Source organism: Canis lupus, chromosome 8 (genome assembly GCF_048164855.1).
Source record: "Canis lupus baileyi chromosome 8, mCanLup2.hap1, whole genome shotgun sequence".
Lineage (NCBI taxonomy): Eukaryota > Metazoa > Chordata > Mammalia > Carnivora > Canidae > Canis > Canis lupus.
The window spans coordinates 39,393,026-39,413,345 of record NC_132845.1 but is presented as its reverse complement, the minus strand read 5'-3'; the positions used below and the strand labels follow the sequence as shown (position 1 = coordinate 39,413,345).

General features: G+C 60.7%; 1 protein-coding gene and 1 long non-coding RNA gene across 21 annotated transcripts; one reads left to right on the top strand and one right to left on the bottom strand.

Moving 5' to 3' along the window:
- Positions 1–3,877: 3,877 nt before the first annotated feature.
- On the bottom strand, positions 3,878–15,538 carry GREP1 (glycine rich extracellular protein 1). 18 transcript variants are annotated; one of them, XM_072835448.1, is made up of 32 exons: positions 15,446–15,538; positions 15,209–15,241; positions 14,620–14,649; positions 14,473–14,502; positions 13,865–13,900; positions 13,518–13,550; positions 13,361–13,420; positions 13,057–13,089; positions 12,900–12,953; positions 12,247–12,279; positions 12,120–12,161; positions 11,214–11,246; positions 11,064–11,123; positions 10,097–10,243; positions 9,857–9,886; positions 9,743–9,775; positions 9,120–9,155; positions 8,655–8,684; positions 7,559–7,612; positions 7,391–7,423; positions 7,265–7,300; positions 6,997–7,032; positions 6,277–6,321; positions 5,949–5,978; positions 5,822–5,854; positions 5,388–5,435; positions 5,286–5,315; positions 5,140–5,199; positions 4,934–5,017; positions 4,592–4,636; positions 4,443–4,493; positions 3,878–4,222 (listed from the first exon to the last, which is right to left on the bottom strand). In XM_072835448.1, exons 1-32 carry the CDS (start codon positions 15,510–15,512, stop codon positions 4,215–4,217), a joined length of 1,413 nt encoding a protein of 470 aa, XP_072691549.1. In that variant the 5' UTR covers positions 15,513–15,538; the 3' UTR covers positions 3,878–4,214. The 18 variants fall into 18 exon arrangements, with proteins under 18 accessions (XP_072691549.1, XP_072691561.1, XP_072691550.1 ...); XM_072835460.1 differs by having other exon boundaries at positions 10,211–10,243; XM_072835449.1 differs by lacking the exon at positions 5,949–5,978.
- LOC140638328 (uncharacterized) lies at positions 7,562–19,895 on the top strand. 3 transcript variants are annotated; one of them, XR_012035424.1, is made up of 5 exons: positions 7,562–7,848; positions 8,408–8,575; positions 14,741–15,110; positions 15,943–16,016; positions 16,343–19,895. It is a non-coding gene; the product is annotated as an uncharacterized lncRNA (long non-coding RNA). The 3 variants fall into 3 exon arrangements; XR_012035423.1 differs by lacking the exon at positions 15,943–16,016 and having other exon boundaries at positions 7,564–7,848; positions 8,408–8,589; XR_012035422.1 differs by lacking the exon at positions 15,943–16,016 and having other exon boundaries at positions 7,566–7,848.
- Positions 19,896–20,320: the final 425 nt, after the last annotated feature.

Below are 20,320 nucleotides of genomic sequence, written 5' to 3'. Positions count from 1 at the left end.
CCCGCAGCCCGCCGGGGTCCAGACCTCGGAAGGGCCGGGCGGTCAGCAGGGCGGCGACAGGAAGAGGTGCGGCGGCGGCGGCGGCGGGAAGGCGGGCAGCAACCAGGGCGCGCGGGGCGCGGGTGGAGCCAGCAGGCCGGAGGGCGAGGGCCGCGCGGGCAGCGGCGGCAGCGGCCGCGGGGGCGGATCGGCCAGCAGGGGCGGGCGGCCGCGCGCGCCCACGGGCCCGGGCGTGGCGGCGACGGCGGCTGCGGGCAGCGGCGGCAGCGGCAGGTGCGCGGGCGGCGGCGCGGGCGCGGGCAGGCGCGGCAGGTCCTGCAGGGCGAGCGCGGCAGCGGGCGGCGCGGACACGCAGGCCTCCGGCGGCAGCTCGGGCAGCGCCAGGTGGGCGCCGGGGCCCCAGGGCGCCAGCGGCTCGGGCCGCAGCGGCAGCGCCGGCAGAGGCGGCAACTCCGCCAAGGCGAGCGCCGAGGGCGGCGGCGGCGGCGCGGGGGGCAGGCCGGGCGGGAGGCCGGGCAGCGGCGGGTGCGGCAGCGACGGGGCGGGCGGCGGGGTCAGCGACAGGGACGCACGGGCCTGGCCCAGCCGCGAGTGGGCGCGGGCGAGGCGCGGGCTCGAGCGGGAGCGGGGAAGCCGCGCCGCCAGCTTGGCCGCCGCTGCCACCCGGGGGCCCGGCGCCCGCCTCCAGCCGCTACCCGGTCCCTCCCCTCGGCGGCCACGCGCGGCGCGGGGACCGGCCCAGCCAATCACGGGCCGACGCGCCCGCCGCCTTCGCGTCCGTCCCGCCAGGCGGCACGAGCTACTCCTGGCGGCCAATCAGAGGCGGCAGCGCTTCTGTCAAGCTCTTCCTCCCGCCCTCCCGTGTCCCCAACCAATCACGGCGTCCCGCGGAGCGCAGGCCCCGCCCCCGCCGGCCCGGGGACCAGGCGCTGCACACGCGCGGTTGGCGCCCCCACCTGGCTGCAGGGCCCGCTGAGCCGCCGCTCCGCGGCCAACCACGATTGACCTTAGTGACTCCGGGATGAGGCGCCTGGCCTGGGTCAAGACCTGTGCAGGTTCTCGTTCAGTTATCTCAAAGAAAAAATAATTCGGAACCAGAATTTGATGATATGGAGCATTTACGCTATTGTTAACGGAGGATATAAACGATAGATGGGTGACAATTAGAAAAAAGGAGAGAATGGTCCATCTCTTTATAATCGGAATATAGGGGGCACCTGGGTGGCTCAGTGGTTGAGCGTCTTCTGCCTTTGGCTTCCCGGCATCCTGGGATCGAGTCTCACGTTCAGGCTCCTCGCAGGGAGCCTGCCTCTCTAGCTCTCATGAATAAATAAATAAAATCTTAAAAAAATAAAAATAAAATCGGAATATAGAAACTTTTATTAGAATATTAGAGGGGCACCTGGGTGGCTCAGTGGTTGAGCGTCTGCCTTCGCCTCAGGGGCCTGAGATGACCCACAGGGAGCCTGCTTCTCCCTCTGCCTGTGTCCCTGCCTCTGTCTCTGTCTCTCATGAATAAATAAATAAACTCTTTTTGAAAAAGAATAATATTAGAACATTTTTAGGTGGGTTAGGAAGGATATCACCCATCGCCCTCACTGAGACAGTCTGCTGGGTGGCCCTTGTGTCCAGAGGTTGGATTTTTTTCTTTTAAGATTTTATTTATTTACCTGATGGGTGGGGGAGAGAGAGAGAGAGAGAGAGTGCGCGTGCGAGCGCACACAGCAAGGGGAGGGGCAGAGGGAGAGGGAGAAGCAGGCTCCCTGATGAGCAGGGTGCTGGTTGACACAGAACTCCATCCCAGGACCCCGGGATCACGCCCTGAGCTGAAGGCAGACACCCAATCACTGAGCCACTCAGGCGTCCCCAGAGGTTGATTTCTAATCCTCTTTTCCAGAGTTAAAGAACAAAAATTCAACTGAGTAAATTTGCAGGTTTAATCGGCTTTAAGGATTCATGAATGGGGCAGCACCTGATCCACCAAGTAAAGAGAACTGCAAGTTGTGCAGCATGGAAGGTTTTTATAGGGAGGAGGAGGAGGGTGCAAGGACGTGATTAGCAAAAGAAAAGATTGTTGCAGGCAAGGTCACCTTGTCTTTAGGAGGTATGTGTGTGGGGCGTCTTAGGTGGTCTTAGGTGGATTACCTCATCTTCCTTTGGGGAGGGCAGATAGTGAAGGCCCATGTGACATCAACTCATTGGTGCTGACCTGAAAATTCTTAACTGACACCTTAAGACTTTCTGGGGGAGGTGGAAATTGTGATTAACTTGGGTGTTAAGCCTTTCATTTGGGGACTTGGCCTAAGTGGCTCCATTTTTGGCCTGTGGTTTTCTAACACCTGTAAAAAGACATAATTTATTCTATTATCTTGGGACAGAGAAAGGTGAGACTATTTGGACTTTTTTTTTTTTAATTTTTATTTATTTATGATAGTCACACACACACACACAGAGAGGCAGAGACACAGGCAGAGGGAGAAGCAGGCTCCATGCACCGGGAGCCCAACGTGGGATTCGATCCAGGGTCTCCAGGATCGCGCCCTGGGCCAAAGGCAGGCGCCAAACCGCCGCGCCACCCAGGGATCCCCTATTTGGACTTTAAAAAATTTTTTTAATATCTTATTTATTTGACGAGAGCTAGAGAGAGCCAGCCAGAACAAGTGAGAGGAATGGGAGAGGGAGCAGCAGACTCCCCACAGATCAGGGAGCCCCACGCAGGGCTCCATCCCAGGACCCTGAGGTCTGACCTGAGCCAAAGACAGATGCTTTACCCACTGAGCCACCCAGGCAACCCTATTTAGAGATTTTAAAACAATTAGTAGTTCTGTGAAAAAGGAAAAATCCAGGATTCTCAAACAGAGCAAATCAAATGAGGTTGGCTAAGAAAAATCAGGCTGGAATTCCAATGTGCACAGAATCTCCTACAAGCTGACAACCTTAAGCCTTGTGCCTATTGCACTGAGGTTTTGGTCTACACCTAAATCCCATCTTTGTAAATCAGGCTGTAAAAAAATGAGGGTTCCTCATAAGTTACCCAATCCTATCAAACTGGAAATGTCCACATAAGTACTTCTGTCAGGTGGCAAGAGGTATGGGCTTGGGAGGGCACAGGGAGAGAACAGAGGCCGAGAGGGATGGTTCTGGGCCTGGCCTGGCTCTGAGTAGTTCAGAATAGCAGGTCAGTCCCCAGTTGTGCAACTACCCCCACCCCTGAGCTCCCCACCCCCCTTTCTGGAGGAGGGCGGGGAGGATTTTGCTTCTGCATTTCTGGGAAAGCAGGATAAGAAAAAGCAGCCATCTAGTAGCACTAATATGGATACTGGATTAGTCACTGGCTTTTTGAGACGTTTGAAAGCGTTCAGTAATCTGAGCTATTATTATTATTATTATTATTATTTTTTTTTTTTTTATGATAGTCACACACAGAGAGAGAGAGAGGCAGAGACACAGGCAGAGGGAGAAGCAGGCTCTATGCACTGGGAGCCTGACATGGGATTTGATCCCGGGTCTCCAGGATCGCGCCCTGGGGCAAAGGCAGGCGCTAAACTGCTGCACCACCCAGGGATCCCCCAATCTGAGCTATTAAATGACTGATTTATTAATTTCCAAGAGCCCCTTAAGTGCTTAGGAAGAAGTAACTGGTTGGATTTGTAGATCAAGGAGATTCCGTGTGTAATTGAAGCGTATAAGGAAATTGGGTTAATCAGGTTTGTAAGGTGCGCTGAATGTTCAGGGGGAAGTCAGAACTGTTAAACTCATAATCTTTTTTTTTTTTCAAACTCATAATCTGAGCATTAATCAGAGAATGTGAAAGTGAGTTTTATATCCTAATTATAAAATTAATCAGTACAATAACACTGGGAAGCACGTGGAAGGCTTAAGAGAAAAAGATTTTTTGCTTTAATAGGTTGATTATAAACATGGACATCAATAATGCACAGGTCCCCTAACTGGGATGTGGCTCCCCCTCTGGATGGTGACAAAGCGCTGCCCCGTTAGGGAACAGGTGAATGAGGTGACGGCCCGCAGCAGCACACAGCACGCAGCCAAACAGGGAAGCACGTCGCCTTCATTAATACTTTCAGCCTGCAGGAGACCCCAGGCCAGAAGCACGCACCCGGGTCTGGGCGCCCTTGCCCAACACCCCAGGCTGCGTCCAGGGTGCTCAGGAGGGGTCAGCAGCAGGGCCTCAGGGCTCAGCGCCTCCCAAGAGGTCAGGGGCCTGGGGAGAGGCAGGGCGCTGGTGAGGTCTGGACCCCTCCTCGTCTCCCAGGGCCCCCAAACTGTCCCTCTTCCTCCTCTGGTCTCTAAGTCACTCAACAGATACCCACAGGCGACCTGAGAGCCCGCTGTCCCTCCAAGGGCTGGGGAGCCAGCCTGGAGGGGCAACAGTGGTAGCAGAGGGCGAGGGGGGGCGGGCAGGGCCACCATGACTGTCTCACCTCCATAGCCGTTTCCCAGGCCGCTGCTGCCTCTCTTCGCATCAGGGCTGCCTAAGGCACAGACAAGCCGGGGCGCCGGGTCATAAGGGACGTCAGAGTCCTTCTGCCCTGCCCGGCTTCACCCCAGGCCCTGGGAGACCACCACTCACCGAAGGGTCCGGGGCCCAGCTCTGGCCTCAGCTGTCCATAGGTCGCTGGGGGGAGGGACAAAAGGTGGGAGCACTGAGTCCCCGGTGGCCCTCACCCAGGGTCTTCACCGCCCCATCCTGATCTCGTGTCCAGGCTCCTGCTCAGGGTCCCCTGCTCTACCTGTCTCTCCTCAAACCCCATCCCTTCCCACCTAATCCCTCCTGTCCCTGTTCTACTCCTGCTCTCCGGGGCACTGGGTGGGCCTAGCCCAAGCCCCTGCTCCCGACAGGCACCCCTACAAGCCCATGATGCTCCTCCATGCACCCCATTACCTGGCTGGCTCCCGACCCCTGGATACGCACCTCCAGCCCCATATCCAGGCTTTGGGGCGAGGCCCCAGGGCTGGACAGAGGGCCAGGAAGAGCTGCGGAGGGCCCCGGCCTGACCTGCAGAGGAGGGCTGCTATGAGCACCCCGGCCCTCCGGAGCTGGACAACCAGGATGCCGCAACCTTCCCGGGACCTCAGAGGTCCCAGGCCGCAGTTCATCCCCTAAACACTCGTTCCTACCATTTCCTTCGGGGCCTGGAACTGCTGCTTTGGGGTAGGCAGGTGCTTCCTCCCCGTAGCCTGTAAAAGATCCAAGAGATTCCGGCCTGGCCCCTGGACATCCCTCTCCCTCATCCCCTGCCCTCTGCCCTCTGCCCCCCACTCACCGTTCCTAAGGCCATTGGCCCCAGGGAACTCTGGAGGAGGGAGGAGGAAGTCAGACAGGAGTAGCCCCTGGGCCCCCACCCCACCCCAGCACCCCCAGGCACCTGGCTGCAGGAAGACCCCGGCTCCCAGACCATTCCCATAAACAAAACCTGCAAGACAGAAGGAGAGGAGGGCTGGGTGGGCGGCGGGGGTGGGGGCTCAGGTGACCAGTTACTGGAAAGACAGGAGGCGGCAGGCAGACAGACAGACTGGCTCAGAGGCAACCCGGAGAGGGCCTCACACACTGTACCGCTCAACCAGCTGACCCTGTGCAAGGCCTACCTTCTGGAAGCCTCTCCTGGGCTCCCTGGGGGCAGCCTCCCTCTCGCCCAGGGCTGTATGTCAGTCTGCCCCTGTGCCCTCCCCAGATGCCACACCTGTCCCTGGCTGACCTGCTGGCCCAGTGGCGTGTGCCGGCTCAGTAAGGAGAGCCAAGCACAGGAGGGCTGGCCATGGGGAAGACAGCAGCTTGCGCCCAGGGGCCCAGGGGACTCACCGACTTTCTGAGGCTTGAGGCCACCACCAAAGCCTGAGAGGGAGGAATGGCAGAGACGGGGTCGGAGAGAGCTGAGCAAGGGCGCGGGAAGGGGGCAGGGGAAAGGCCTCCTCACCCAGTTCTGTACCTACTCCATAGCCATTCGGGAGCTGGGACCCTGTGAGGGGAATGGGGATCAGCTGAGAGTACCCAGACTTTCCCTAACTCACCAGGGAGCAAGTAGGAACCTGAGGGGTTGGGGGTGGGGGACAGAGGGACACCCCCTACCGACAGGGAATAGAACAGGAAAAAACAGACTTCGCATTCAGCGAGAGAGCCTGCGGGTAGACTGGGGGAGGGACTTCCTGGCCTTGAGGAGCCTGAGCAGCTAAGCCTACAGGGGCCCAAGGACAGTGGAGGAGTGACCCCAGGAGTGCCCCAGTGTCCTAGGACGTGGGGACAGAGAGCAGTCACACCTGCTTTCTGAGGCTTCAGTCCCCAGGAGATGCCCGGAGTCGGTGCTAGGAGGAAGGCCAAGGGACAGGAGTGAGCCAAGGGCCAGGAGGAGGCTGTGCTGCAGCCTGCCCTGGGGGCCGGGGCGGGGGCGCTGCCAACGGGGGTCACCCAGGGTCTCAGGGCCAGAGTCAGGCTTCCCCTCAGCTCGCTGTGACCTCAGTCCCGCTAGAGTGGCTGTGGGGGCTTCCGAGCAGCCCAGCTAGACCCAGCCCCTCCTGTGACCAGGCATCCCTGGTGCCACTCCTGGTGCCCCCCAACCCCCCACACTGACCTGGGAACTTGCCATTCTGCACTGGGGGAGAGGGCTGAGATTTGGGACCCCAGTTGCCCCCTTTATCAGAAGGGGCCCCCGAAGTGGGAGACTTGGGGAGAAGCAGTGGAGGGACCCTCCCATTGCAGGGACCTAGATCGGGGAGGAAGCGGGAGGGCAGTGAACCCAGGCGGCACCTTCCCCGGGTGCTCTCCTGGCCTGAGCCTGGCCAAGCCAGCAGCCTGCAGCGACCTCCAGGGCAGACAGCTTCCAGGGGGGCCACTGGCTAGGCCACACAAAGCCCCAGCCCCGTGGTGCTTGGGGACAAGGTGACCCCGCCATCTAGCACGGCTCCTCTGCCTTCCAACAACACCCTCCGGCCTCTCCTGATGTGCCTCCCTTCACCCCCAGCCCCACCTGGGAGCCTCACCTGACTGGGCCCTCAACCCATTTCCGTTGCCATATCCTGCAGAGAAAAAGCAGGGACGTGAGGGGGAGCTATACGGGGAGGGGTGGGTCCTGGAGGGAGGCAGGAGGAGGTGCAGGACCACAATGGGAGGGTTCTCACTTGCCTGGCTTTTGAAGTTTCACACCCCCTCCCAGAGCTGCAGGAGACAGGCGGCTTCGGACTTCAGACCTCAAGCCCCGGCAGAGCCCCCCCCCAGTCCCCCGTCCTCCCCAGCCCCCACTGCACTCACCTGCTGGGAGCTGCAGCCGGGGCCCTGGCAAGTATCCTGGGGGGAAGAGCAGGCATGAGGGCAGAGGCTGGGCGGCAGCAGCTGCAGGGCAGGGCAGAGGAGGGGCATGGGGTGGGGGGGGCTCACCTGGCTTTGGAGGGCTCAGGCCCCTTCCCAGGCCTGCGGAGAGACAGAAACAGGCTGAGTGACAAGTGGGCCTTCCCCAGGACCCCACTCTGCCCCAGGAGGCCCTGTGCCCCCTCCTCCCCCCGCCCCCTCTCCCCAGCACCCCAGGGCCCCCCCTGCCTCTCTCACCTGGCTGGGCCCCCTCTCCTGGGAAGGTTCCTGCTCCCAGCCCGTTCCTGTAGACTGGGAGACAGGGTGTGGGTTGTGAGGGGGAAAGGAGGGGTGGGTGGAGAGTTTCCTGGGGTAGAGAAGAGTAGGGCCCCATCCTGACACCGACCCCAATTCCCAAGTTTTCCCACAGCACCAAGTAATTCTCCCGACATCAGCTGGATGTCTGACTATGTCACTCAGTCCTGGCACCAGCCACCTGCAGACACCGGCACTTCTGACCCGCTGGCTATGAACCGCACTCCCTGGGGGTGAGTGATTTGCTACAGCAGCTCACAGAACTCAGGGAAACAGGTTACCTACTAGAACATAGGCCTCTTACAGGGCCAAGAGCTCAGGACCGGCAGATGAGAGGCATGCAGAGGGCAGACTTGGGGGAAGGCCTGAGGGGCCTCAGCCCTGCCCTTGGGTCCCCCCCTCCCCCCCCCCCCCCCCCCGCCTCTCCGCACCTCCAGGGCTCCAGGGGGCACCTCCAGGGGGCACCTCCAGGGGCAGCTCCGGGGGGGGCACCTCCAGGGGCAGCTCCACGGGGGTGGGCACCTCCATAGGAGGACAGCTCCATGGGGGCACCTCCAGGGGGCACCTCCACGGGGGGCACCTCCAGGGGGCAACCGTCCCAGTGGCTCTCCCAACCCAGCCCTTCTCAGGGTTTGGGGAGGCTTCCTTGCACTGGCCCGCTGGTGACTCTTTCAATCTCCAGCCCGCCCCCTCCCTAGAAGTCAAAGGGTGAACCCGGATCACAAGGTGGGTTCCCCTGGCAACTAGCTCCCCCCTTAGGTGACTTAGTTGCTCTGCAAATCACTTCACTAGCCACAAAAGACACCTGCACCCCCTCACTGAGGAGAGTCCAAGACTGAGGAGCTCTGCGGGAACTAGAGACCCCACAGTTACTTCCTACTAGAAGTCACGGTATCACAGGGAGAGACTCCACCTGGCTTCAGCTTCCCGCCCTCACTGATGCCTGGAGAGATGCAGCAGGTGAGCCCCCGAAGGTGAGCGCCTGCCCCCATTTTGGCCCCTCCCCAGAACCCCTGGCGTCTGTCTGCCGCCTCCCTACCTGGTCTGTAGCCCATGGGAACCACAGGGCCTGTGGGGACAGGAGAGGCCCAGTAGGAAGGCCAGGGCTCAGACAAGGAACCCGGGCCTCCTGAGCCTCCTGCCACCTCTGCTCAGTCACCAGCCCCGCCCTTGCCCTTTCCTGGTCGGGCAGGACGCCTGATGGCAGCGCTCCTCTCCCCTCAGCACCTGCCCTGGGGCTGTGGGGAGCAGGGGGGCCCTGGGGGAGGAGGGATGGATGGGGGGTGGGGGGAGGCTGGATGAATGGGGGGTAGGGTGGGGGATGAGCAGGGGGCTAGGGTGGGGGAACCGCCTGTGGTCCCCCCTCAGAGTTTAGCAGAATCAGGGGTCCTGGAGGCCCTGTCAGCTGCTCCTAAGCCTTCACCAGCCCTGCCCCTGCAAGGCCTGGAGGGAGGGGGGTGAGGATGCCCAGACTTGTACCCCCCAGGCCCCTCCAGTCTCTCACCTGGCTGGGCTCCCAGCCCGTTGCCGTTCCCGAATCCTGGGGGGCAGATGGACAGGGGATGTAGTGGGGGCAGGGGAGCTCAGGTTTGGGGGAGGTGCAGAAAGGCAGGGGTGAGGCTGACCTGGCTTTGGGGTTTACTGCCCCACCTTGGCCTTGGCCGGGGGAGGTGGAGGCTGATGTTGCCCCTGCCCTGACCTCTCCTCAGGGTCCCCTATGCACCCCCCACACTCTGTTCCTGCTTTTCTCCCAACTCCTGGGACCCAAACCCAGCTATCCTCACATGGCTGGGCTCCTGGTCCATTTTCGTTACCACATCCAGGGAGGAGGAACAGACAGTGTTTGAGGGGTTCAGGAGGAGGCAGTGGGTGAAAGGCTGCCTCCTCCCTCCCCGGGTTTCAGGGGCTTCCCGCCCCTCCCGGCCACAGGCCAGGCTCTGCCCCCCGCACCACATGGAGGCCAGCCCTCTGCCTTCCTCTGGCCCCGGGAGAAGCCTGGGCCCCAGCCCTGGGAAGGCCATGCCCCGCAGCGGTTCCCAGACCCTAGGGAGTGACAGGGAGGCTGAGGAGGGGGTGCTCTGGCTTCAGGGGGTTCATGGATATAAATGAGTCCGGGGCAGGACCCACCTGGCTTCTGAGGCTTCGTGCCCACCCCAAAGCCTGGAGAAGACACAGGAGCAGGTGAGGCACCTGGGAGTCCTGTCCCAAGGCCTCCCCAGGGCCTCCCCACTTTGCTCCTACCTGCTCCATATCCATTCTGGGTTGCTAGGCCTGTGGGAAGAGGAAGGGTGGGTTGGGGTATTTGGGGTCCAGCTGAGGTAGATGTGAAGGGGCCCCCTTCAGAGCCAAGCCAGAAAGCTGGAATCCCAGAGGCCTCCTCTCAGCACTCCCTCAATTATTTACCAATCCTACCCCAACAAGGCCTGGAGGGAGGCAGGAGAGGAGCCCAGAGGCGGCTCCCCAGGCCCCCCAGTCTCTCACCTGGCTGGGCTCCCAGCCCGTTGCCATTCCCAAATCCTGGGGGGCAGTTGGGGGGCTGTATGAATGGGGTGGAGCTTAGGTTTGGGAGTGGAGATAGGCAGGGGCGAGGCTCACCTGGCTTCTGGGGCTTCATACCCCCTCCAAAGCCTGGTGGAGACAGGGAGCAGATGAGGGCCCAGTCCCCATCTCTGGGTGTCCCCAGAGCCCTGGGAAACCCCTACCTGGTCCGTAGCCATTTTGAGTCACAGGACCTTATGGGAGGTAAGAGGGGCTCTGGGCCAGTGTCTCTGAGGCTCCCCCTGGAACCTGGACCCTGTGGCTCTAAATCCACTGCCACCCCCACCCAGTTGAATCCCTGACCTGGAGCCCAGCTCCCTGGGGAGCCTGAATGCCACCCCCGCCGCCTGGGTCCCATCTGGTGGGGTGTCACGGCCACCACGGGCATCAGCCAGCCAGGGAGACGGGCTCTGTGCCACGGCTTCGCCTCACGGAGCACAGGGTTAGTGCAAGCTCCTGCCACCTGGCCTCTGAGCTGTTCCAGTGCCTGCGCCCTCTGTCCTCTGTCGGAGGCCCCAGCTCAAGGACCCCCAGATTTTTCAGTGGGCCCCAGCCAGCAGTCTTCCCCAGCCTCCTCTCCCCAAATGCTCCTGGCTCCCCCCAGGGGGCACCGCGGCCCCCTTCCTCAAGCTCCTTTCCCATCCCCCATCTCAGCGCACCCCAGGTCCTGCAGGTCTCCCACCCGGCTATGCTAGGGCAGCTCACAGCAGGTGGGAGAGGAGGCAGTGGCAAGGGGGTGTCACGTGGCTTCTGTGGCTTTAGTTCTCCCAGGCATGGGGAGGGCCAGGAGGCCAGCTGTGTGTCCACCTGGCCCCTCTTCCTCCCTCGGAACTGGGGGCAGGCCCCGAATCATAACTAGGCCTGGGCCGCCTCAGTGACCCCCCACGCACCTGGAACCCCAGAGCCTCACCTGGTTGGGCTCCTGCTTCTGGGAAGGCACCGCCTCCTAGCCCATTCCCATTCCTGAATCCTGGGGAGACAGAGCGAGAGGGAGTAAGGGGGTGTGGGGCTCAGGAGCACAGATGAAGACAGCTGACAGGGAGACAACTAGGGGGCTCACCTGGCTTCTGTGGACTTACACCTGCTCCCAGGCCTGGGGGAGAGGAGCCGGTGAGGGACCCAGAAGCTCAGCCCTGGCTTCCAGCTTCAACCCGCCCCCTCACTACCCCCCACTCCCAAAGCTGCATGATTTAGTGGCCAGGGGACCAGGGGGTGACACAGAAGAGCTGGGTGCCGCTGAAACAGGCCCCCACCCTCCTCCACTCTGCCGTCTGGATCCCAGCCCTCCCCTCACACATCCGTCCTCTCAGCCTGGCGACCAGAGTCGGGCAGGGGGTCGTGGGGCCTGTGACAGGAGAGGGGCTGAGGAGGTGAGGCAGCGAGGGACCCACCCCCCAGACCTGTCCCCACAGCTGCCCTCCATCCGCCTGGCCCCTGCCTAACCCCTGGTCTCCCTGCCACTGTGAAGCCAAGTCCAGCTTCCTGGAGCCCAGGGTGGTTCACCCCGGCTTAAAACCCCAAGGGTGTGCCCACTGCAAGGTCAGAGCCCCCCAGCCTCAGGCGGCAGGCTCCATCCTCCCTTACCAAGTCCCGGGTTGGATTCCCCAGGACGGGGCGTGGCCCAGGGCAGCTACTGGGGTGCTAGGGGAATGACTGGGCCCCTAAGAGCCCCTCTGCTGGGAATCAAGGCCGGGGATCCTGACCTCTCCATCCACGTGACACCGTCCCCCCCCCCCCCCCGCCTGCCCCAGCTGCCCCAGCGATGGGCCCCCTGCATGGCCAGCTCCATGGCCTGGAGAGGAGAGGCTTGGATGGAGGACAGAGTCGGAGGGACAAGCCACATGTGGGCGTCATCCCATCCTATGCCCCAGACATCTCCCCTCCCCCCAGAAATCAATCTTCTGCCCTCCAGTCCCTGCCCTCCCTAGCTCCTCCCCAGACCCCAGCTTGGCCCAGGTGTCCTCACCTGGCTGGGCTCCGACTCCCATTCTGTTCCCATTGCCGAATGCTGGGAAGACAGCAAGAGGGAGTGAGGGGGAGGCCGGAGGCTGGGAGGAAGACGGCAGGTTGGGACAGAGGGGCGCGCGGCTCACCTGGCTTTTGAGGCTTCCCGCCCCCTCCAACTCCTGAGAAAGGGTCAGGGACCAGCTGAGGGGGCCTGGAGCTCCCCTGAACCCCCACACCCGTGCACATGCCCCGGCCCCCGCCCTACCTGGTCCCTGGCCGCCATTCTGAGTCATGGGGCCTGGGGAAACCAGGGGAGCAGGGCTGGAACAGCACAAACGTGGCTGCTCTGGGGAGCCCTCATCCTCTCCTGTGCTGCCCTCATAGGACCCCGTGTCCCTTAGCTGCTCGGAAGTCCCTCCCCCAGATGGCTCCCCCGCAGGAGTGACAGGGGCGTCCCTGCCCCAAGCCGGGGCCCCCTCTCCCCTCACCTGGCTTGAGGAGGCCTGGGGAGAGGCAGAGGCTTCCCCACCCCCTGCCCTGCCCCCCAACTTTCTCCCCCATTCATTCCCTCCTTCCTTTTTTTTTTTTTTAAAGAGTTTATTTATTTATTCACGAGGGAGACAGAGACACAGGCAGAGGGAGAAGCAGGCTCCCTGCGGGGAGCCCCAGTAGGACTGGATCCTGGATCCCAGGGTCATGCCCTGAGCCAAAAGCAGACACTCAACCGCTGAGCCACCCAGGCAGCCCTCCTTCCCTCCTTCCAACCCCACCCCCGGGCTCAGGCTCCAGGTGTCCTCACCTGGCTGGGCTCCCAGCCCTGGGAAGGCACCCATTCCCAGTCCATTTCCGTATTCTGGGGAGACAAAGCCAGAGGGAATAAAGAAGAGGGAGATGGGCGTCAGAGGGAGCCTGACAGAAGGCAGGCTGGGGGGGGCGGCATGCAGCGGTCATCTCACCTGGCTTCTGGGGTTGCACACCACCTCCAAAACCTGGGGACAGAGATGTGGTAGGTGAGGGGGTCCCAGGGACCCAGCCTCTTTCCGGCTCCGTAGCCATGCTGGGCTGAGGAGGAGGGCAGAGGGCTTCTGGGGTCCCAGCTGAAGTGGGGGTGAAACAGGGGTGCCCTTCCCCCCCTCCCCAAAACTTTTATGGCCTTTCTTTTCCATTTCCAAAGAGTCCCCAGGTCTGCCCTAGGGGAGCCTGGGAGACCTCCCAATGCTGACCCAGCCTCCTCAGCAACCCCCCCTTCCCCCGTCTCACCTGGCTGGGTGACAGCACCCGGGAAGGCCCCTGCTGCCAGCCCATTTCCGTTCCCAAACCCTGGGGAGACAGAGCGGGAAGCTGTCAGGCTGGAATAAGGGAATAATGCGGGAGGGCGGCAGAGCAGAGATGGGGGGTGACAGGGCGGGAGGCTCACCTGGCTTCTGGGCTCTCACACCCGCTCTGATGCCTGAGAGGGACATGGGGATCGAGTGGGGGTCTCAGCTCCCATTTCACAAATACCTCTGGCATCCTGACCCCAGCTCCCAATCACCCCGAGCCCACCTCTTCCTGTGGGTGGAGGACCCACGGGGAGAGGGAGGGATGAATGGGGTGATTTGGAGTCCTAGCTGGAGTGGGGGTACAGGACCCTTGGACCCAGCCAGAAACAGCAAACTGAAAAACTCCCTACCTGCCCCTCAATCATTAAAAAATCCTGATCCTCCCCCCTCAGGCCGGGGAGGAAGGCAGAGAGAACCAACCCCCAGAGTCTACCGATCTCACCTGGCTGTGTTCCCAGTCCATTCCCGTTCCCAAATCCTGGGGGGACAGATGGAGATAAGGGGTGTGAGAGAAAGGTGGGGAGCCAGAGCAGAGCTGGGGTGTGCCCACCTGGCTTCCGAGGTTTAATAGCCCCTCTGCAGCCAGGGGGTACCCAGGGAGTAGGTGAGGGTCCCAGGATTCCCTCCTGCGGGGTCTCCCGGGACACATCCCCCACAGCCATTCTGGCTCCGGTAGGTCCACCCCAGGGGGTGGAGGGCCCCGCTGGTGCCGGGCAGGGGCCCTGGAGCCCACTTCTAGCCGGCCCAGAGGGCGCGCAGCGAGCAGATTTGCGCCCCCCCCCTCCGCACGGGGCCCCACGGGGTGGCACGGAGAACAAGCAGGGACAGGGAGGGGTTGGGGGTGCCCGGGTTGTGGCACACGGGTGAGATGGCGCCAGAACAGTCTTGGTGTCCTAGGTGGAGGGCAGTGTGCGCACGAGGGAAAGGAGACGCGGAAGGGGGCACCAGTTCGCTGCTCTGAGGGGGGTGGGGTGGAGTCAGCAGCGTCCCCACATATTGTTGAGGTGGCTGCTTCTCCTAACCCCAAGATCCCATTTGCCCGTCTCTCACCTGCTCCCAGGCCACCGAGGGGGCCATAGCCTGGCGGGGATGGGGGGAAGAGATAAGAAGTTGAGCCCTAAGGACCAAGAGCTGGGGTGCCTCCCCCTGTTCGGAGGACACAGCTGCTCCCGCCTGCCCACCCTCCCCCAGCTTTACCTGATCTGTAGCCATTGGGGCTCCCTAAGCCTGTGGGTTGTGGAGAAGGGGGTTAACTTCCTTCCCGGAAATCTCACCCTCCCAGTGCCTCACCCCCTGATCTTTCTTTCCTGCTGCTCAGGTGCATCAAGTCTCGGGAGAGAGCCCCTTGGACCCCACAGATCCCAGCGTGAAGACCCTTCTGTGCCACTCTGCGCCCACCAGCCCCAGCCCTTGGCCCGTCTTCTTCCCTCCTGCCGCACCTCCAGGCCTTTGCCCCTTCTCACTGCCAGGGGGTCCTTACCCTCCCTGTCACAGCTTGGCCCCCTTGAAGACCCACTTCCAAGCCTCTCCTCTGCAGTGTTCTCCCGCCCGGAGTTGGGGTTCTGCACATCTCACCCCGGTTCCAAAGACTCCCCACACCTGAGCTGACTACGGACAAGACTGTCTGCCATGAAGTCAGCGAGGGACCCTGACCCCTCCTGGGCCCTACATCTGGATCCCAGAACCAGGTAGCGAACATCTGGGGCCCTCCCTCAGAGATCTCCCAGACCCTAGGGGACAGACGAGGGCCTCTTCCTTGACCTCAGTGCCAGGAGGGACCACTTACCTTTCCCTAGGCCTGGAGACAACGGAGGTAGCCCTGGGGAGCAAGGAGGTGCAGACTCAGGGTGGGGACCCCAGAGATGGAGAGGGAGAAGGACCTAGGCATCTATCCCTAAGCTCCCAACACCCTGCCCAGGCCAGACCTCACATGCCCAACCCCCTCTCCAGAGCCCTGACACTGGCCCAATGCTATACCTCGACCTCCCAGCCCCCACCTCAGCTGCCCACCTCCCGCCCTCACCGCCTTGAAGGCTCTCAGAAGTCAAGCAGAGCAGGAAAAAGGCCGTGGGGAAGGCCCAGGTGCCCATGATGCCGAGTGCAGTGGGAGGGCACACACCCTTTGGACCTTTAAACACCCCTGCTGGGTGGGGGCTCTCACCCAGGCCCCCCAGCTGTGAGTGGAGAGGCTCTGTTGGCAGACCCAGGGGGCTGGCCCCCCACCTCCCTCTGTGGCAGGACTCCAGACCCTGGCCTTCTCCTGCCCCACCCCTCATCTATCATGAGTGCTGACAGCCGGGACAGGCCCCCACCTGGCCCCTGAGACTCCTCCACCCCTGTCAGGATTGGGGCCCTGGCGCCAGGCCTTGGGGGCTCAGATTCCCTCCCAGCAGCTGGCAAGGGGGAGGCAGGCACCCCAGGCCCAGCCCACATACAACTGGAGACAGGAGGGAAAGCCAGGCCCAGAAATGTGGGGGTGGCTGACAGGGGAGGCTCAGAATGACTTACTGTGTTACACAGAGAGCCGGGGGCAGAGGTCACCGAGTTCCAGAGGCATGTAGAGAAGCAAGAGCGAAGGAGATGAGGTCTGACAGGTCAGTTGTCCAAGAAGAGCCAGGCTATTGGCTTATCTAACCCTGGAGACTCCAGGACCACACCAGGAGGTGCCCTGGGCTTCCAGCTGAGACTCTGAGTAGAAGCGTGGGCCCCAGCCTCCCTCCCCTGAGAGGTGGTGATTCACAGGGAGCCTCTCCAGGGAGCCCTGCCATTGCTTGAAGGCTCACTGGGGCCCTCCTGCTGCAGGGCCCTCGTGTGTCACCTCCAGCTTCTGCTCCGCTGCAGCCGCAGTGACTCTAACTCTGGGGGAAATGGCGGGGGCACTGCTTAGGTGTGATGAGGACAGTGAGCACTTTGTTTCTAGGTGGTGGCAGATGAGCCTGCAGCCCGGGCCAGGAGCCAAGTACGGGAAGACAGAAGAGGCAGGCCTAGAAGTGCCAGGAGCGAACCCCACTGAGCTGGCTGGGGACAGCAGTGACTCAGGCCCCCCAGGCGCTAGTCCAGAAGGCTCCACACCCTGTCTGCTGATGGTCTGGCCCCTGCCCAGCGGGCCACTCCTGGCACCTCTGGCGAAGGTGGGCAGCCTGCCAGGTCAGGCTGGCTGACAGGGTGGCGCTACAGTGGGGAGTGGGCAACACAGGAGTCTGTTTGCACACACAAGAACCACACTCATGTGCACACACCCGGCCATCCCCATGGTGTCCACCATCGTCCTCTCCCTCCCCCCAGCACACACACACAAGGTCCCCTGTTCCCTGTTCCCACTGGGTCCCCTTGGCCCAACGCTCCAGTGCAGCCCCCCATAAGCCCACCACTTTCCCTGCCTGGCATAGAGCCGTGACCCAGAGTGCTGAGGACTGGACCTTTGACTGGCTGCTGGGAGGGGCCAGGGGCCACTCCACGAGAGCCCAGAACATCTGGAATAATCTATTCAGATTCCCTGGGAAGGGCTTTCCTGCCGGGCCACCTGCTCCACCGTATGACTGCAAGCACCCACTCCCTGGCCTCATTGAGGTCTTCAGAGTGGTCGTGCGGTTACAAGGCTGGGTGCCGGATTCAGATTCAGATTGGGTTCAAACACCCGCTCTATCTGCCTGGGATGCTGGAGCAGGAACCCAATCTCCCTGAACCTGTTCTCTTTCCTGTAAAATGATGACACTAACAGTTTTACTGTGTCAGGACTATTGGGGGAGCTGCTGCTCACACCACTTAACAGATGGGCAACAGGCAGAGAGAAGGAACATGCTTCAGAGGATACAACTCCTAAGCAGTGGGCCTGGCACTTGAAGCCAGGCGGTCTGCAGGCCCAGTCACCCCAGACACTGCATTGCTCTCTGCCTGCCCTATGTCAGTCTGGGCCCGAGATGTCTGCTTCAGACTTTGGAGAGCCCATGGCCCCCTATACAGACCCAGACACAAGGCTTGCCCCACAGGGTGCCAGGAAGCTTGGCCCAGGATGTGGGCACAGACTACAAGGGGCCGTGCAGGAGGTACACTGCTGCTAGGCTACTGCCAAAATGAATGCTGATGCCCACTGCCACTGCCAGGCTGCCTGGGTGCTGGCAGGGCCTGTGGAAATGCCTGCCAGCCTGGGGACTTGGGCCAGCTTGATGCTGCTCAGGGGCTCGGCCAAGCCCAGTTGGGCACCCCAGGCCCACGCAATGGCACCACCCCCACCCCAGCACATCCAATCCCTTCAGGTCATCCCTAGCTGTACCCAGGCCAAGCTGGCCTAAGAGCATATGAACCATTTGGGGGCTGGGAGAGTCCCTGGTGGAGCCCTGGCCTGGGGTACCCTTCCCCCTAGGGGTGAGGGGACATGGTGGCCCAGCTTCCAAGTAGAGGAGCAACTTTGAGAGGACAGAGCCCAGGGCAAGGCGACAGCTGGGTGTTGAAAGTGCAAGGCAGCGGCCCAGGAAGTATGTCGCCTCAAGGGCAGAGCCCAGAGCCATCAATAGACCCCCACCCAGCTGCTCAGAGCAGCACCTGCCAGGGTGGGAATTGAGGGAGGACAGCTGAAGGGGAGGGCAGGAGCCTTTGGGACCTGCAAGTGCACTGAAGTCCCCTCAGGTCACCCTCCTGGCCCTCTATCTGACAGCTCTTTTGCCCCATTCCTGCACTGGGACACCTTTGTCAGCACCCCCCAGGCACTTGCACGGTGCAAAGCTGACCTCTATTAACTCCCTCTCTCCACTCACCTACCAGTTGGTTAAAACCTACCCCAACGTGAAGTAGAGCACGTACAGAAGCGTGCACAAGACAGAAGTGTACAATTGAACAAATACCCACAAAATGAACACCTACAGTAGCTGGCACCAAGATCGAGGAACAGGACATAGAACATATCCAGCTCCCCAGAAGCACCCATCACAATCTCCTCCTCTGTTAGGGTGGCCATGTGTGTGCTTGGGGCCCTCATTTCCTTCTTTTCTTAAGTCACATCAGTCCTGTTCTGTGGCCGCAACCCAAGGGCTTCCCAGGTGAGCGGTGACTGTCTTCCTTGGGAGAGTCTGGGTGCTGCCACCGTGCTGCTGTGGCCGCGGGACACATGGGGGCGCCCGGGGCTCAGGCCGGCTCTCACCTGAGTGCAGGCAGGACCCGGAACCCCAACGTCTGGGCGGGGCGTTGGGGGGCCTTCCTCCCGGACAGAGCTCCAGGCCAGTTCTTTGGTCTCGGGACGTGCAGACCAGTGCCTCTGCCCCCGTGGTCCCGGGGCGGTGTGGGGTCTCGGTTCCTCTCCTCCAGGAACTTCCTTTTGGTCCAGGCACCTGCTTTGAAAACTGCAAAACACTATGTAAACGCGGTAATGTTACTGTTATTATTTAACAGTGAGTAAACTCTTACTGTGCGCCTGCTCAGCCTTGAGCTAAGCACTTCCCATTCATTTTTCTTATTTAGTTCTACCCTACAAGGAGGTAGGAACTATTCTTTTTTTTTTTTTAAAGATTTTATTTATTTATTCATGGGAGACACAGAGAGAAAGCAAAGGGAGAAGCAGGCTCCTTGCGAGGAGCCCAATATGGGACTCTATCCCAGATCCCAGGATCACGCCCGGAGCAGAAGGCAGACACCCAACCACTGAGCCACCCAGGCATCCCGGAACTATTCTTTCTACTTTACAAACATGGAAATGGGTCCAGAGAGATAAAACAACTTGCTCGTGATTAGCACAGTTTCTGTGTGCGGCAAAGCAGCAAAGAGCCCTAATTTTCCTAACTCTACGGCCCATGCTCTTACCTACTATCTGTACTTAACTTCACATTACAGTCCTTCCACACAGTGAAACATCCATTGGAAGTATATTTTCAAACGTAAAACATATTTAAGTCATTGCAAATTAGGCCTTCAAGACTGGGCAGCTGGAAGAGGCCCTGGGTCCAGGACTCCTGGAGATGGGGCTGGCACGGGACACCTGCACCCCGATGTTTATAGCAGGAATGTCCACAATAGCCAAACTGTGGAAGGAACCTCGGTGTCCATCGAAAGATGAATGGATAAAGAAGATGTGGTCTATGTATACAATGGAATATTACTCAGCCATTAGAAACGACAAATACCCACCATTTGCTTCAATGTGGATGGAACTGGAGGGTATTATGCTGAGTGAAGTCAGTCAATCTGAGAAAGACAAACAGTGTATGTTCTCATTCATTTGTGGAATATAAATAATAGTGAAAGGGAATATAAGGGAAGGGAGAAGAAATGTGTGGGAAATATCAGAAAGGGAGACAGAACATAAAGACTCCTAACTCTGGGAAACGAACTAGGGGTGGTGGAAGGGGAGGAGGGCGGGGGGTGGGGGTGAGTGGGTGACAGGCACTGAGGGGGACACTTGACCGGATGAGCACTGGGTGTTATTCTGTATGTTGGTAAATTGAATACCAATAAAAAATTAATTTATTAAAAAAAAAAAAAAAGAGAGAGAGATGGGGCTGGCAGCTGGAGAGGAGCCCGCCTGCTTCCCCAGGCCTCCTGGGGACGAGCTTGGGGGCTTTCACAGGATCCAGCCTGAGTCATAGGGGCTGTGGCTGCCAGAGATGCAAATGCAAAGAAAGGGTGCACGGAGGTGGGAGGGGGGGAATGCAGCCCCCAGAGAAGCTCTAGTCTAGGCTGTGGGCCTAACCTGGTGTGCCAGGCCCTCCTGTGCTGGCCCATGTACTGGAATGTTCGCACAAGGCGCAGGCACCACAGGGGGCTGGGAGCCCTAACCTGTCAGTAACTTGGGGGACTGGTGGTCAACACATAGACCCGTAGAAAGAGAACAGAGTTTCAGATGGAGATAAAAGTAATATGAAGATAAGGCGGAGGAAACGAGATGCAGTGAGATGGGCGGTGTTCTAGC